The 18272-nt window shown below is 39.2% G+C and overlaps 1 protein-coding gene across 1 annotated transcript in view; it reads left to right on the top strand.

Annotated features, from left to right (window-relative positions):
- Positions 1 to 18272, top strand: part of USP32 (ubiquitin specific peptidase 32) — a 127996-nt gene that overhangs the window by 67358 nt on the left and 42366 nt on the right. Inside the window, exons 6-9 of the mRNA XM_050929690.1 lie at positions 14052 to 14183; positions 15896 to 16003; positions 16999 to 17114; positions 17528 to 17590. Coding sequence (XP_050785647.1) covers positions 14052 to 14183; positions 15896 to 16003; positions 16999 to 17114; positions 17528 to 17590 — 419 coding nt within the window. The remainder of the gene's footprint in view (positions 1 to 14051; positions 14184 to 15895; positions 16004 to 16998; positions 17115 to 17527; positions 17591 to 18272) is intronic.

Raw genomic sequence — 18272 nt, 5'->3', positions numbered from 1 at the left:
CTAGACTAATAAAATTACAGTATGGCTTGCAAAAATGGGGGCTGCAGCACAAGCCTTCTACAAAATGGAGTCAGCATTTTAAAATGGGTTTTGAGTTACAATATTGCACAGAAGTTACAATGTTACAATGTAGGCAAAATGGCAAGTGTAATGAAATGGTGAACAGAAGTTACAATGGTACAGTGACTAACTAAAAACAATTTCATTCACATTGGTTCTACAAAGGTGTGGTTATTGTTTGTTTGGTATGGGCTTACAGTACATGATTGATGAGACTTCAGTATGTTTGGAATATTTATATATAAATATATTGACTCGAGCAGGAAAAAATTCTGAGGTAATCCAGTCAGTTTAGTTATATAGTCCTTGGTTCGGTTCAGTAATGCATTTACACATGTGCCTAAATTTAAACTCATGAATAATCGTGTCTCTCTTCAGCAATACACTAGAACATGTACTTTAATTCAAGTGAAGTGTTGCACACCACCGGACCATTGTCACTATGCATAAGCAAAAATGTTTGGACGACTGAAATTCAAATGTAGAATGTACAGCGTCTCTCCTGATTTAGAGAGTCATTGTTACATGTACTGCTGCGTGTGATATCTGAACAAATAAGAGCAGGTGAGTCTGATGTTGAAAGTCACTAGTTTCCAGTGAATGATTAGAGATCCTCTCTTGACTCTGTGAAATGTCTCAGCAATCCTGTCTGCCCAAAATTTGGTTTAATTTAACTCATATACAAGAGAAGCCTTAGATGAACTGCAGAGCTAACCGTATGACTGAAACACAAATGGGTGGTAAAAGAGAGCATATGTTTGAAACACTGTTTGGTGAAGGACACTGTTTCTGGAAAGAGTGGGTTTAAAATCCTGTACACTTTTATGCAAAGATATATTAGAATATGGGCCTGTAACAGGAAAGGAAAATGAGATGATCAATCAGCTTCACCCTCATTAAAAGGCTGTCTTGAGCTAGACTTATATACACTATTCTTTGATCATTATAACCACATTTGTAACAGCAGTATCTCTGTATGATACTCATAATTTATAAACAGTATCCTTTTGAAGTTTCCTTGATATACATATTTAGCACTGTAAATGTGAAAACAACCATACTCTGGTGTGAACCAGCATTGTGAATTTAGCCATATGCCTGAAATTCTTAGTCAGCACATGTTTGTCATGAAGTTAGAGCATTTCTGTTCCTCTTAACATTGATATGCACTTGCGTCTACAACATAGGTGCTTAGATATTAAGATGACTGGCACAGTGTAAGAACCTGAATAAAACAGGAAATATATTCCCTTGCATCTACATCTTGTTCTGCTTGATAATGAAAAGGAAAGGATATTTTAGCAAGCTTTAGGCCAACCTGAAAAAACCCTAACGTGGTTTAATCTTCATCTCACCACCTTGTTATCCTCTTAGCTGCTGGGTCATTGTATGTCACTTTAAGCCGCTCTCTCTGCCGGAGGCCCTAGAATCTTCTGTTAATTTGAAAGTGACAAACAACTGCGTTTGTACAAAAATACTTTTGTTCAGTCATCCGCTGTTTGGGTAGCAGCCCAGCTATTTGGAGCTGAAGAGCTGTTTATGTGGATGAGAGCTGGGTTTTACTTGAAGAATATTATGGTGAACAGTAACACAAGACGAGCATTAGTTAAAATGTTGGGAATATGGTATGCTTCTATTGTTGTGAACCAGAGAGAATTGTACCTTTAGGTGGGTAAAAATTAATTGATTTTTAGAGATGTGTTGAAATACTCGTAACATTAGTGTACTTGTATACAATATTTAAGAAGCAGGTACAAAACTATATTAATACGGTCTTAGTTTTTTTCTGTGCATTAATGTGAGTAAGTTTCAAAGTATTTCACTGTGTGTAGTAGATTGACAGCTCCACAGGTACCATATTTCTGCAGAAAATATTGTTAATCTTTCTTCTAATTATATGTATTGTAAAGAAATGATTGTATTACTACTGTAAGTGCAAGAAATTTCATATTTTGAAAAACAGATAAAGGGTGGCAAGGGCCTTGACTTATTAAGCTTATATCAGCTCTGAGTAGTTCATACTCTTCGAAGGCTGTAAATTGATGCACACTTGACATTTTTAACATGGCTCTGATTGTAGTTGTTGAACTGCTGTTAAAAAGTAACTTGCCCTTTAAAGTATTTTACAGGTCTAAAACATGTTCATTTTTAAAATTAGCCAAAGAAATAAAAAACATTACAGCTCCAAATTCTTTTGTCTTAAACTATCAATGTACTATCACTTTGTGCAAAAACAATGACTATCCTTTTTTATCCTTACCATGCTTTAAATGTATTCCTCACCTAAGAATTTAGATGACGTTAGTAGTTTAGGTTAGTATCTAACATAATGAACTGAGAACACACACTTTGGGACTCTGATACCAAAAGCTCTTTGGGGCAGGTACTACCATTTATTATATATTTATATAGGATCTAGTCTAGTGGTGTCTCCACCCAGATATAAATGTCTCATACTTGAAAAATATATATACATGCTATTTGACCTAGGCTACCAACCTACTGTATTAAATCTCAGTGTGTAATAGATGTGTATCTTGGCATATTAGGCTAGAATCACCAAACGTTTCTGAAGTGTATACTTACACAAAAAAGTTAAGAAATATACAGCGTGTTGTATGTTTGCTGTGCCCAGAAATTTTGCATCTATATTTTCATTCAAGGCTGTTGCTATATTGTGTGTTCCTTGTATATAGAAAATAAATTCCTGTCTGTTTCATCATTACAACATTGTTAATTTGGTAGCCCAACTCTTTTAAGGCCTGATTCAACGCCCATTAAAGTCAATGGAAAGATTCCTATTGACCTGAATGATAGTATTTTGTATTTGGAGAACCAAGATGTAAAATTCTTTAGCCATCTGACAGTTATTTAGGAGACACTGATATTTCAGATGTTGTGCAAAATCTTTTACTGTGTTCATTATTTTCAATTACAAAAAACAATACAATGATGCCGTACTGCAAGTTGCAGAAAATAAATCGTGGATATGAAACAATGCTAAGGATTAAAACCACAAAAAGTAGATAACTCAGAATTAATGACAGAGGACTACAAATATTGAGGCCTGCATCTTCAGAGGTTACTAGTGATTTTGATGCCCAGTTTTTGGGTGCTTTACTTGAGATTCCTTGAAGGGAGGCCGTGTCTTCAGAGGATAAGTGCTTAACAGTTGTAAAAAGTGGTTTTTAAACTGGGCACTGGGTTTAAAAAAAAAAAAGGACAAGGGAGACATTAAGTTTAAAAAAAAAATAACATGAGATTTCAACATAAAGTAAAATATATGATAAGGAATATATCCTGTTCATTGCAGTTGGGTTTATAAGGTTATATGCGTAGAAGTTAATTGAAGAATTTTGGACGGTCTAATCTCTGACCCGTTCAGACTACATGTCCACATGTATTGTAATCAATAATCCTTCAGTTTTATATAAGTGAAATTGATGGAGAATTCTACAAAGCATGGTTATTTTGTAAATGAAGAATGTTCTACTTTGTCTTATTTTTGGTTTCTAAAATATGTAATGTGTGTAAGTCTAATCTATACAATGGACCGGTCTGGCTCGTGTTACCTGTGTAGCAGATTTCATATTCATTTTTTTAGTAATCCTTTTAAAGATGACAGTTTGAAAGCAATTTTTTCAATGACCTTGCTGTTCAAAGCACTGCTTGACAAAAATGCAGATAAAACATTAGTTGGTAATCATTCTTTTCCAAGGTTAAATTGGCACAAGCAATTAAGATAACTCTGAAGAAACCAAGTATGCCAAACATGTTTTTTTTGTGAAACACAAGCCATTTTAAGTTTCCTTTATTTTTGTATCTTGTCAGTCAATTTACCCAATAGTCCCTAATTTAACATAAATGTTGCAGATGCCTCAATAAGCCTGTTTATGCTGCCATTGCCTACTCTTAGATGGTAGATGTTTAGACATTGTGTTAACTCCCTGATCCTTTCTTATGTAATTGTCAAGTGTTACCAGCCACCCATTAGATCATGCATCAAAACTGGCTGGCTTATATATCCTTTTTATAGTTCCTTATTTCTAAATAAGGGTAGGTTAAAAGAAAAGGAACTAATCTATATGCTGTTTTTAGTTCCTTAAGTAAATAGTGTTTGCGTGACTTCTAGCAATCAAAGAAAACTAGGGTCAACATATATGCAGAAAAATGTTCATAGAAAGCACAAACTTGTCTTTCACATTATCTAAATAATAATCAGAAAAGAAGTGCGTTTTTTTCCCATGAAAGCTTATGCCCAAATAAATCTGTTAGTCTTTAAGGTGCCACTGAACTCCTTGTTGGTTTTGTGGATACAGACTCACACTGCTACCCCCGATACAGAGAAATTGATGTTATTCTTCAGTTTTCTACACTTGCTCACAACTGTCTCACACGGGGTAGCCCATTTCTTCTAACCTGTTTTTCTCTCAAACGTCTACTTTTGGGTTTTGAAGCTACAAGAAACAGAAGAATTTAATACTCCACTCCTTACAGGACACTTTCTGAGACCTCTTCTCAATACACCAGCACATTTAAACCTGTAAGAAAAATGCACCTTCCCTCAGCTGTCTCTTCTCTCCTCCTGACAGATTCTCCTTGTCTGTTTGATCTCTAATAATCTTAGACCTGTGTCTTGGTGAGTTAGCTGCCTGACAATCCAATAATGTCTTTCTTTAGAATGCCTCAGATCTGAATTCTTTGTTCCATCACTGTTGAGTATTCTAGGGAAACTAAGAAGACTACTTGCAGCTATAATTGTCTTAAAACATGTAGTTTACCTATTTTTTTGTCTCTTGATTCATAACTAGAATCACCTTCTTCTGTATGTTTGTGTATATACTCAGGTGATATGGAGGATAAAAAGAAGGAAATGTGCCTAGAATTTTCACTGGCAAATTACAGGGCAAATAACTTGTACTTACAGGCACACCTAAATCTCTCATCCTGGAAGAGAGAAACCCACTCTTCTATGAAACACCTCTGAGCTGGAAGGACATTTAGGTTGTTGCCATACAGCAGGCATGCAGAACATCCTGTTTTTCTTCTAGGCATTAGGTGCGGCCATTTTGCATGCTCCTACCCAGGATGCAAAATGCTTTCACAATGTGCTCTGGAAACAATCTGAGAGGTTTGAGTGTGATGTTCTTGCTCTTTCCAGAGAGCTTAATTTTTGTGCAACACAAAGTTTTTATTAATGTTTTAAAAGGGAAAGGATAAACCTACATTAAACGAAGGTATTTGCTTTTAAACTAAGCTTCAAAGTGATTGTTTTAAGCAAATAAATTGTAGGTCTCTTCTGTCAAATCATCTTGTATTAATTTTGTGGTTTAACATCCACAAAGATTTTGGGTTTTGTTTGAGACAAATCCTCTTATTCCAGGTTGTCGACTGTTTTTACTTCTCTGGATACATTTCATGGACTGCAGTGGAATATAGATATGCATTTCCCATTTTCTATATTGGAAGCTGACTCTCCTATGATTGTCTGTCTGAATTGAACAACATTAAATTTCAAACTTATGTTCGTCTTTGACTCCTCACCCTAATGAACCACATGTCTAGCTTATGAGGTGATACCTTGTAGTTTTGGAATTAACATTTTTTAACTCTTCATCAAGTAACTCATTTATTGGAATTGTGCTTCTTTGTTGTTGTTGTTGTTGAGGTAGCTTGTTACAGAATCACTGAAATATTGTATTTAATTTCTATAAACCCTAGATATTTTTACAGTAAAAAAAAAATTAACATGATAGAATGTCAGCTCTGACTATACAATAGGGAGGTACTTAGGAAGGGGTCACAGACTCGTAACAGACGTGAATTTTAGGGAAAGGAAATTGGAGGTAGCACAATGGTACATGTTGCTTGTGGAGAATAAGGTGTTAGTAGGAATTGGTCAGCCTTGCATGCGTGAACAGCTGAATTCTAAAAATGGAAGAGTTGCCTGTTGTGCTTTCCTGTTCTACGCGTCTGTCTTTCTTTATTATGCCAGCTGCTGAGTACCCTCAGTTCCCATATCTTGATGGATAGGGTCCTTAGTGCACTTTACTACCAGAGTGATGGGAAAACAATCCTAGATCATAAAAAATGTGCACTTATTACATACTGAGTGTATTTTGGTTTAAAAACTAACCATAGTTTTGTTAGGCCTTAAAGTTAACTTTCTTCAAGTCTCTTGTTCATTTCCATTCCATGTTAGGTGTGTGCATGCTACATGCACAATTGCCAGAGATTTTTCTTTCAGTGGTATCCATTGGGCTGGCTCTAGTACCCTCTGGAGTTGCGTGCTGGTATAAAGGGTGTCGTCAGCCCCGTGCCCTCTCAGTTCCTTCTTACCACCCATGTCAGCTGTTGGACCAACCCGTCTTGCTGTAGCAACTCCTGAAAAGGGTCGCTGTGAACTTAGGCCTGGAAGTTGAGTTTCAGGAGTTAGCACACAGCCTAGTAGACGTCCTGGCTGCAGCTGCTTCTTCCATAGTGGCCTTGCCTATTAACAAGGTAGCGAGGGCCCTGTCAGATCACTGTGGCAGACTCCTCCTTCTCTGTCCCCCACCTCAAAAAGGATGCGAAGAAATACTATTTTCCAGCCAATGGGTTTGAGTACCTTTACTCGCAGCCCCTCGTGGTGTCGGCAGTGAATGAGTGGGACAGACAGATTGTTGAGTGCTATCCACCAAAAAATAGACCAAGAGCCTGGACCTGTTTGAATGTAAGGTTTATTCGACGGGCAGTCTCCAGTTCTGTATCACCAAACAGCAGGCCCTGCTGGGGAGGTAAGATTTGCACCTCTGGGACTCGTCCAAATTTAGGGACTCCCTGCTACAGGAAACAAGGCAGGAGTTCACAGCCATCCTAGAGGAGGGCAAGGCTGTGACCAGGACTTGCAGTTCTGGATGTGGCCAGCTAAGCAGCCAGGACTATGGCATCAGCAGTCTCTGTTCGTGACTTCAGTCGTTAGGCCTCTCTTACAACGTGCAAGAGTCTGTCCAGGACCACCTCTTTGAGGATACCTCCCTGTTCTTGGAACAGATGAACTCACAGCTTCATGGCCTCAAGGCTCCTTGCTCCTGTATACATCTCCAGCTTCAAGGAAGCACTTTAGGCCCCAGCAGCCTCCCAGATTTGCAGCACCTCCCCAGCAGGAGTCCTAGAAAAGAACAGGGAAGCTTTATAAGGGACACCAACCCTCCCTCCCTCCTGAGCCTTCCAGTTGAGCTCTCTTAGATATCCCGGCAGGGCCAGGCAAGCCTTTTGAAGATACACCTGAGGATGATATACCAGTCTTGACTCCAGATCCATTTCCTCTTCTGTTTTGGACCGCCTATCACCCTTCAGTCCAGTGTGGTCATATATAACATTGGACTGTTGGGTACTGAGTACAGTAACAATCGGTTACACTCTCCAATTTTCATCCAGCCCTCCCTTTCATCTTCCTTCCCAAACTCTCTTTAGGGATCCTTCTCATGAGCTGCTTCTTGTCCAGGAGGTGCCAGCCCACCTACCTGTGGGGGCTGTAGAGGAGGTTCCTTGAGACATGAGAGGGAAGGAGTTTTACTCCCGATATTTCCTAATCGCAAAGGCCAAGGAGGGGGGTCTACAGCTCATCCTGGACCTGCGTCACCTCAACAAATATCTCAAGAAACTGAGGTCCCACATGGTCTCCTTGGACTCCATCATTCCCTGTATGGATCCAGGAGACTGGTATGCTGCCCTTGACTTAAAGAACGCTTATTTCCCCATCTGTCTTCCATGGTCACAGAAGATTTCTCAGTTTTGTAGTGGATCAGTGCCTCCACCAATTTGCTGCTCTTCCCTTTGGCCAATTGGCAATCCTACAGATCTTCCCAAACTATATAGCGATGGTAGCAGCTTTTTGCAGGTGTCGAGGCATGCAAGTCTACCCGTACCTCGATGACTGGCTGATCATAGTCGGTCGCAGGCTCAGGTGCAGCACAGCGTCAGGACAGTATGGGCTGCTTTCCAGGCACTGGATCTGTTGATCAACGAGCAGAAGTCAACCCTGGTCCTGGTTCAGAGAAAGAGGTCATCAGGGAAGTGCTCAGTTCAACCCAGGCCAAAGCCTCCCTCCCAGAAGCCCATTTCCAAGCTACATCAGAGCTGATTTCCCAAGGTCACCATCCATCCAATAATGATCGCTTGGGTATGCCTCAAACTATTGGGTCACAAGGCAGCATCTACCTACGTGGTGCAGTATGCAAGGCCATGTCTCAGACCCATACAGATGTGACTGGTGTCAGTCTGCTCCCTGAGCAAACACTACCTGGACTCAATACTCATGACCCTGTCTCCAGTCCATGATTTGCTGACCTGGTGGAGAGACCCAGGAGCCATAATGGAAGGGGTAACCTTTGCGGCCCTTCAACCGTCGGTAACCTTAGTCTCGGACATTGCCAAAGTGAGCTCCCCACCCTGATGTGTTAGGGCTCATGGCATCTGGTCCCAGGAAGAACACTCCCTGCGTATAAATATCAGGGAACTCAGGGTGGTACACTTGGCTTGCCAGATGTTCCTTCCCCCACATCACAGGCAAAGTGGTGCAGTCCTCAGGTGTCCTGCATCAGTGTTTTAGATCAACAAGTAGGGAGGGGCTCGATCTTCAGCTCTGTGCTAGGAGGCCCTTTGGCTGTGAAACTTGTGTGTGTGACACGCCATTTACCTTGAGGAGCCTTCCATTTATCTCTCGGGAGCCTGAAACACACTGGTGGATTGCTTCAGCAGATCCTTTCCCTTACCGCGAGTGGTCTCTTCATCCAGAGGTTGTCAGTGTCATTTTCCAGAGATGGAGGCCTCCCCAGGTGGACCTGTTTGACACCAGATAGAACAGGAAATGCCATGAGTTCTGTTCGCTGTGCAGCACAGCCTGGACTCCCTCTGTGATGCCTTCCTGCTCTTGTGGGCAGACCACCTACTATATACCTTCCCACCAATCCCCTTGGTTCACAAGGCCCTCCTAAAAAATCACAGTGCAAGGTGATGGTTATCCTAATAGCACTGGCATGACCATGCCAGCATGTGTTTGGCATGCTTCTGGACTTCACAGTGGCAGCTCCACTTGTGCTCCCACTCTGCCCAGACTTGATTTCACCCAAACCTCGCCTCTCTGCACCTGTCTGCATGCTTGTGGCATGATTGAACCCTGAAGGACAGGCTTGTTTGGATCACATTCAGCAGGTCTTGCTAGGTAGTAGAAAGCCTTCTACTAGGGCTACCTACCTGTCCAAGTGGAAGCCTTTCACTTGCTGGGCCTCCAAATGGAATCTCTCTCCGTCCTGATCTTCTCTGCAGTCTACCTGCTCCACATAGAGCATCAGGGCCTCTCGTCTGTTAAGGTTCACTTGGCAGCTATCTCAGCCTTCCCACTCTCCAGTGCAGGGCAGATCAGTGCTCTCCCACGAGATGATGGTCAGGTTTCTCAATGGGCTGGAAAGACTCTAACCTCAGGTTCATGAACCAATCCTGCCATGGGACTTAAACCTGGTTCTGTTGAGGCGCACAGGGCCTCCCTTTGAGCTGTTAGCATCATGCTCTGTACTGCTTCTCTCTTGGAAAGTCGCCTTCCTGGCGGTGATCACATTGGCCAGAAGGGTCTCTGAGATCAAAGCCCTGATGTCAGAACCCCCTTATACAGTGTTCTTGTACAGTGACAGGGTCCAGCTACGCCCTCATCTGGCCTTCCTGCCAAAGGTGGTGGTGGAATTCCACAACATTTTTCTGCCTGTCTTCTTTCTAAAACCTCACAAGACCACTGAGAAACATCGTCTTCATACATTGGATGTTGGACGGGCCCTCCCCTTGAGAGAACTAAGCCCTTCTGCAAGGTCACGCAACTCTTTGTAAAAAGAACAGGAGTACTTTTGGCACCTTAGAGACTAACAAATGTATTTGAACATAAGCTTCTGTTAGTCTCTAAGGTGCTATGAGTACTCCTGTTATTTTTGCGGATACAGACTAACGCAGCTGCTACTCTGAAAGCAACTCTTTGTAGCAGTAGTAGAAAGGATGAGAGAATTCCCAAGAATCTCGTCCTGGATAACCACCTGTGTCCAGGCTTGCTATGAGCAGGCGAAAGTTCTTCCTCCGGCCATCATAACTGCTCTTTATACAAGAGCTCAGGCTTTGTCAACAGCATGCCTCGTGCAGGTACCAATCCAGGACATCTGCAGAGCCGCAACCTGGTCATCGGTTAAGACCTTCACTTCCCAATACACACTCACCCAAAAGCCCATGACGATGCCAGTTTTGGGAGAGCAGTATTGCAGTCAGCCTGTCCATGAACTCCAAGCCCACTTTCAGGGGTCCTGCTTGTGAGTCACCTAGCGTAGAATATACATGAGCAAGCACTAGAAGAAGAAAAAACAGTTACTAACTTATTTCAAAGAACAACAATTATGAAGTGTTGCTCATGTCCATTCTATGCCCCACCCTCCCTAACCCCTCTGTTGGAGTTATCAGCAAGAAGGAACTGAGAAGGTTGCACCTTCTGTACCAACATGTAAGTGCACAACTCCAGAGGGCACTAGAGCTGGCCCAGTGGATACCATTGAGGGGAAAAATCTCCAGCAACTGCATATGCTGCGCACACACATCTAACATGGAATGGACATGAGCAACACGTCTCAAAGACAAACAGTTACGAAAGGTTAGTAACCGTTTTTCGTAGCGTAATTGTTAGCACTCTCCATGTGTCCTTTTACCAAGTTTATTTTATGTGCACATTTTCATTATATGGTGGTTAAATCTCTGTTCCTATAAATTACAGCAATGAATGTTTTTTTGTCTAGTTTTTCTGTTTGTGAACTCAAAGGAAAAGCATAAATATTTTCAGTTTCTAAATGTAATTTGTCATTCTTAATAGTCAAAAATTCAAAAGCTGGTAAGTACCATCCAGTTCTAAAAATACACTGCTACCTCGATATAATGCCACCCGATATAACACAAATTTGGATATAACGCGGTAAAACCGTGCTCCGGGGGAAGGGGCTGCGCACTCTGGTGAATCAGAACAAGTTTCACCTATAACGTGGTAAGATTTTTTGGCTCCCAAGGACAGCGTTATATCGAGGTAGAGGTGTATTTACTATATTTCTGAATGTATACAGAACCATTCCATGTTCTTCATAGATAATATTGCAATTGCATATTTTTGAACAAATTTTTCTTTTAAGTATCAGAATTGTGAGATTAATGCCTATTTTTCTGCTTTTAATTTTTACCTTTTTAAAAACCTAGGCTTCAGCCTGGTGAGTGTGCAACGATAGCCTTAAAGAAGTTGTAAGGATAAAAAGCATGGTTCTGATTCTGGAGTGGGGCCAGAACCCCGGGAAAATTTCTTTTCACCCTGCAAGGAATTTCCTGAGACATAAAAGTATGCAGCAGGTCACAGAGTGGCCTTGAGGCAGCTATGGGAAGTTGCTGTAAAGTAGAGCAGTCCAGGATCAAGGCCTGTTTAAAAACAAATCCTTACATTTGTTGTTGCTACACTCTAGAATATGAAAACCTGTGAAAGAATGTTAAAAATAATTTACAGGATTTATGCTGCTGTTTTGCTTTTTACATGTCACTCTACTTGGCAGTGAATAACTAGCCTGGTTGTTAGTGGATGCATCAACGCAGTATTTATTGTGGGTAATGACAATGCTAATATAATAGCTGTTTTCATTGCCATTGTGATGGGTTCCTGCACTGATAATTTTAACTGCTCTGATTGGAATGTTGTGATTCTATTGAACGTGCAGTGGAAACAGTAGAAACAAAATAGTTTCATTGTGCACATTTTTCTCGTTAATGTATTTAAATATTTTGTTGAAGGCTACCCAAAGAAGACAGGAGTCCAAACTCTGTGTTTCAAGTGTAATCTTTTTTGAATAATTTCTGCAAATGTGCAATGTTGAAGGTAGCTTTGAGTAACTTGCTCTACATTACACGATGTGCCTGCTGGGCTGTTAAAATGTGTTCACGCTCATTTTAATGGGATTGTTACTCTTGTGAACTGAACTGGCAGGGTAAATTTAAAACAACTACATTTCTTGTGTCGTTCACCTCTTTTCAGTGTAACGAAAAGCACCAATGAGTGGTGTTCAAGAAATACAAACTAGCAACTTGAACCTTGGGCTGTGATCCATAACTATTTTTTAAAGTTTGCAAGTTTATTCCACTATTTATTTTCCCAAATCTATATGCTGCTTATGATTAGATGTAAACCAAAAAGCAGCTGGTGATTGCATTCATAGGGCAGTGTAAGTTGTCTGTCAAAATCCAGTGTTGGCCTGGGGAAGTGTTTCCTTCTATTAACTTTTTTTTGCCATTAAGGCCGACCAGATTCATATGTCTGGAATACGCATTGGCCTGTATTGATCCACTAAAACCAGGAGTTGAGGCAAAGGTGAAATGTTAAAACTGCCTCTTTTTGTTTTTCTTCTGTTTTTGGTCCTTGTGGCGTTGTTTTGTTTCTATAGTCTAACCAGACCAAATAGCTGCAGTTAAATCCTATTAAAAAGCTGGCATGGTTTTAAGGGCTTAGAACCATCTGGGAATGAGATCACACGTGATGTTTCTTAATATAGACAGCTTTGTTATTAAATAGATATTTGAGAAACACTTAATTCACACCAACCTAAAGCACTGTTGACATGCATCCTCATACCATATGGATAAAATGCTTTGGGAAAAATTATTTCTTGAACAGGTTGTTTTTTCAAGCACAGAAATTTCTCTAAGACTTCAGTGTTCTAGAGGCTGCTGTTCGCATGTGGAGTTTTACTCTTGCTTTCTTGTGGAAACCTTTTACTCTTCCCATTGACTATTTTAAAATTTAATTGGTTGTTAGGGACTTTGCATATTTATCTCATTCCTCTGACAATTATCTTAAATTTTTTTTAAAGGGGGTAGAAACTATCTAGTTGTGCACGTCACTGGCCTATGTTAATGCGCATTCTTGTGGCTGTTTTCTCCTTCACCTCTTTCCCATTCATTGTTATATTCATGACTGCATCCTGTCTTCAAATTAGTATAATCCTTGCCCTGAAGAGTTCAAATTTGAATTTGGGCAGTGGGGCCCCACTACTCATTGTGTCTCCAGGTGCCTTTGTAATAACAACAATAAATAAGGAAAAGAAGTAAAGGCAAACATTTTATAGTTGGAAATAAACATTAAATGTAGAAAGATAGTAATGTCTAAATGTAAGTTTAAGTTATAGTTGTATTAACTGTTTTAATTTCACAGTATTTGGTATAGGAATTTGTTCTAGCTTTAATGTACAATTTTCCAACATGAATGCCTCAATAAAGTAGCCAAGTCCTGTACTTGGATGTTCATTATACTTTGAAATAAATGTTCATTTTACAGCCCAATTTCAGGGTTCAAATGTGTGATGTCCTGTTAAGGACAAGCGGGCAGAAAATAGGCTCTCTGTACAATTAGACATCAGTGGGGGCGGGAAGGGAATTTATCAAAGAGAACAAGAGACTTCAGCAGACTCAGCACCTGGCAGGAGTTCACTTCTGTGGTGCCTCTGAATGTGTGATATCAAGACAGATCACAATGTAATTGATTTTACTCTCTGGAGTAACTGTGGTGATGTGCAGTAATTCTGTAAGTGAGGAAACTCTAAATTTAGCTTGTTTCTCCATTGTTATTATGAATTGTAGGTGCAGGAAACCGGCATAAAATGATTCATTGTTTCTCTTTTTAAAGAAATAATCTGTTTTCATTGTGCTGTTTTTTAACTCCCTGTATGAGTGGCAAAAGTTTCTGTCCAAAATATTCCTACATTTGCAGACAAACAACATAGGATTTTTGAACAACTTTTCTATGTATTCATAAGTGAACGTTATAATTCTAGTGGTTTCTTTATAAGTATGTAAAGAATCTTAAGTATGCATTTTCTTTGTATTGATATAAATTAAGTATTTGTTTTGAAGACCTTGTTCTGCTTGTCAGGGATTTAATTTTTTTTTTTGTTATACAGTGGAAGAATCAGACATCATTGATCTCGAAAAACGATATTGGCTTTTGAAGGCTCAGTCAAGAACTGGACGTTTTGATTTAGAGACATTTGGCCCTTTAGTTTCCCCTCCCATTCATCCATCTCTGAGTGAAGGTATGGGACACTGATAAAAATATTGATTCTGTGAAGCTGTTTTGGTGTGGGGCTTATGGTACTCTTCTCTAATTTCATCTCAAAAGTGCTTATTTGTAGAACTCCAAAAAGCCAAGCTCTCCTACAGATGCAATATTGCTTTCTTAGTGTTCAGAAGAACACATTTTTCATTCATTTTTTGAAGCTTATATTGAGAGAAGATTTATTTCTCTCAATTCCAAATACTCAAAAAAAGGATAGAAAGCAGTTGTGAATGCTTGTTGACAAATGTAGAATGACAAGAGGAAGTAGTTCCTCTGAGATGCATAACTCTTAACTATCAGGAAAGCTGGCAAATGTTCTGATCTGTGCTGTGTAAGTTACTTTATGATTCCTTGAAATTTCTTTATTGTCATTACTGAAATTCTCTAATTTGAGAAAGTATTTTACTGTCTCTTTAGCCAAGAATATGGAAATGATTTTTAAAAAATGCCAAGTAATTTAATTTGTAAAGCGGATATTCAGTGTGCTCAGTTAAAATGTTGTTGTCCTACAGTCAATTAAAGAGACCTTTCTTTATAACAGCTCAAGATAAAGAGGGTGAAAGCGACTAGTTGGCTCAGAAGCTTGGTAATGGGATACAGAGCCATTCATAACTAGGTTGGTCCTTCCAAGTCCTAGCCAGGTTGGTAGTGACTGAAGGTTGTAACCATCTAATGTGAATAAGTCAGGTCTCATTCCACTTCTTTTTGAACTGGTGTCCGTATCACAAAAACTACCACAATTGTCACTATTTGACCATGTTGTTGGCAATGTCGTTAGGGGCTAAATACAGGAGCGGCACATCTGCAGCTGGACTATATTGTTTTAAGTCCCCAACAAAGTAAAAACAATTTAAAACATGTTAGAATGTGCCCCCTAAATGGACCATGGCAACTCAACTATCTCTTCTGTCCTAGAAGTGGTGTGTATCTCAAGTAGGGCACGTTAGCTGGGACTGATGTGGAGAAACCTGAACTATTATTGTTACCTGCTGTATCTATTTTGTAAATGGTACACTTCAGTCATTGAGGGTAAAGATTTTATTGAGAGAAGAATTTTCAAAAGTGTCTAAGGATTTAGGTGCCCAAGGCCCATTGAAAATCCTAAATCATGCAGAGCCAGATTTGTAAAGGTATTGAGGTGCATAAAGATGCAGATAGGTGCATAGTGGGATTTTCCAAAGCACCTACGTGTGCCTAATTCAGATGAAAATCAGTGGGAGTTGGGCACCAAGGCATTTTTGAAAATCCCACTAGGAGCCTATCTGTATCTTGAAGTGCCTAAACTCCTTTAAAAATCTGGCCCTTTAGTACTTTTGAAAAAATTACCCTGACAGCCTTGGCAACTAAAGTTATTCACCAAATGCATGAAAGACTTGTGTAAATTATTAAACATTAGGAAGAGAGCATGGTCTAAGAATGAGACTGTTGGCCAGGAATTTCATGAGGTTTTGTATTCTTGTCTCTGTCTAGCCATGGGTAAGTCACTTAACATGCTTTTTTTGGTTTTCCTATCCTATAAAATGGGCATAATAATGCTTAATTATCTGCTTCACAGGTGTTGAGGATTAATTACTGTAGCTAATGTTTGTACCTTGCTTTGAAGATGTAAAGCATTATGTAAGTGCTAAATATTGTTTGTGAGTTTGTCTGATCAGATTCAGTGTGTGGTGATGCTTCTGTGGTTTGTAGGTTTGTTTAATGCCTTTGATGAAAATCGTGACAATCACATAGACTTTAAGGAAATCTCCTGTGGGCTGTCGGCATGTTGCAGGGGACCCTTGGCAGAAAGGCAAAAATGTGAGTGTGCAAAATACTGCCCGTTAAGCTTCTAATTTTAAAAAATCTGATCAATTCTTGTCAATCAAATTTATTTCATTTACATATTTTTAAATCTGTTCTTGAGAAGGAGATAGAGGAAGGGAAAAAACCTAGAAATTGTATCTTGAGTTAAGTTTAAATATGAAGGCTTTATTTTATTAAACATGGTTAACATTTATTATTTCATGTATTCATGTGAGTTATTCTATGACTTCATTCCAGCTTTAAATCTCTTCAGAATTTTTTTTTAAAGTTGGTATTCAGTAAGTTATTTTAGTAGTTTAATTTTGCTAACTATTCATATATACAAACTGTATTAGCACATACATGGTGCTAAAGTCTGCATCCCATTATATAGAGAAAAATGGAAGATGTAAACATTTGGACTTCCTATGAGATTTTCAGTAAATTGTACTCATGCTAGTTTATTTCCGATTGTAATCATCCCTGACAGGTATTTGTCTAACCTCTTAAAAATCCCTAATGATGGAGATTCCACAGCCTTCCTAGGTAATTTATTTGCAGTGCTTAACTACTCCTAACCACACCATTGGCGTGAACCAGTTTGCTCTTATTGTCAGTCTCATTCAACTGGCTCCTTATGAGTTTTCTGAATTTTGTGATGTACCTATGAAGGTGAAAAAATGACAGCATCTGTGTGACTTAAAAATTGCCATCAAGCTGGGAGACTACAGATTCTGAATACGCATTTGTTCCATGCCCTGTTACATCAATATCAAGGAATTGGGAAAATCTGAATTTCAGGTTGAGCAGAGAGCTCCTCTTCCTCACTACCACAACCAAGCAACCCCCGATTATATTGTGAAGTTCAAAACTGTCAGTTAAGTCACATTTTTGTGACTTTGCATGGGGTTTTGCCCTGCAATGAAGCGACCAAGTGCAGTAGCCCTAATTAGAACATAGTTGTCAGTTAGCTTTAACATGAAAAACTAATCCTTTTTCCCCCCCTTCAGTTTGCTTTAAGGTTTTTGACGTTGACCGAGATGGAGTTTTGTCTCGCACTGAACTTAAAGAAATGGTAGTTGCGCTTTTAGAGGTCTGGAAAGATAACCGTACCGATAAGATCCCTGTGAGTCATGTTTTAAGTCACCTCCTATTGTTTTCTGTAGTAGCCTTTGAAAAATAAGAATCAATTTTAGGTTTCAAAGTACAGTATGAATGTTGTTTGGAGACAGATGTCACTAAAACAGCCTCTTGAAATATCTGAATTGAGGAAAGGTATGTATGCAGTTGATCTTGTGTAATTTACCCCATACTGATTCTAACAAAAGTAAAATTATTTTCTGTAATTTCTGCTGCTGCTTATAGTACAAAGAACTATTTAGATATAAAAATATGGCTGACATGAAGACGCCAAATTTTAAACTCCCAGATACTTAATAAAAATCACCGAAAGTTAAATGTTTACTCTTTTCCTTCTCTCGACATGGGTAGCTCTGGAGTAATGTACTAAACACTGTATTTTCTAATCCGTTTGTCAAGGAATTGGGCATGAATTTGTCTGAAATCATAGAAGACATTTTGGATGCACATGATACCACAAAGGTGAGAACTTACTGAACTTTTCTTGACGTTTTTAATAGATAACTTGAAGAGAGTCAGTCAATTGTCAGATTTTCCAACTGTATTTTCACACACATGGGAAGGTTTCTGGTTGAATCCTAAAGAGTAGGAGTGGATTAGCTGTGATAAAAATGAAAATACTTGCAAGTTGGTAATACTCAAATATTTCAGCTTATTTAAAAGTAATACAAAGTAAAATAAACTTACCATGTTTGGCTTCAATGCAGAGATCTGTCAGTAGTGGGTTCTCTACCAAACAAATGTCAATTTTTCATTGCAACTTTTCAGGTACGTCTGTTAAAAAAATACTATGTACTTACATTCTGATTCATATGTCAATTTGTAAAATTTAACTTTAACAGAATTATCACTCTCGTATTATATATTTTTCTATACTGGTAAAACAAAGTTTACCTAAAGCACTGAAATGATTACTCTTCTTATAAGAGTAACGACTAGCAAAATAGCTGTCCATCAAAGAAGGAAAACTATATTAGTAATTGGTTCATGCTTCAAGAAGGAAGGTGGTTATGCTAAAATCAGATGTGCGTATATTTGACATGGCTCATTTTCTGCATCTACCTTTCTGCTTCAGAGCAAATTTTCCAAAGTGCTGCTCCAACTAATTTCAACTGAAGTAAGTGGGGGATCTCGGTGTGAAACT

Source organism: Gopherus flavomarginatus, chromosome 19 (genome assembly GCF_025201925.1).
Source record: "Gopherus flavomarginatus isolate rGopFla2 chromosome 19, rGopFla2.mat.asm, whole genome shotgun sequence".
In the NCBI taxonomy this organism is placed as follows: domain Eukaryota; kingdom Metazoa; phylum Chordata; order Testudines; family Testudinidae; genus Gopherus; species Gopherus flavomarginatus.
Note: the sequence above shows the minus strand (reverse complement) of the source record. Positions and strands in the feature narration are given on the sequence as shown.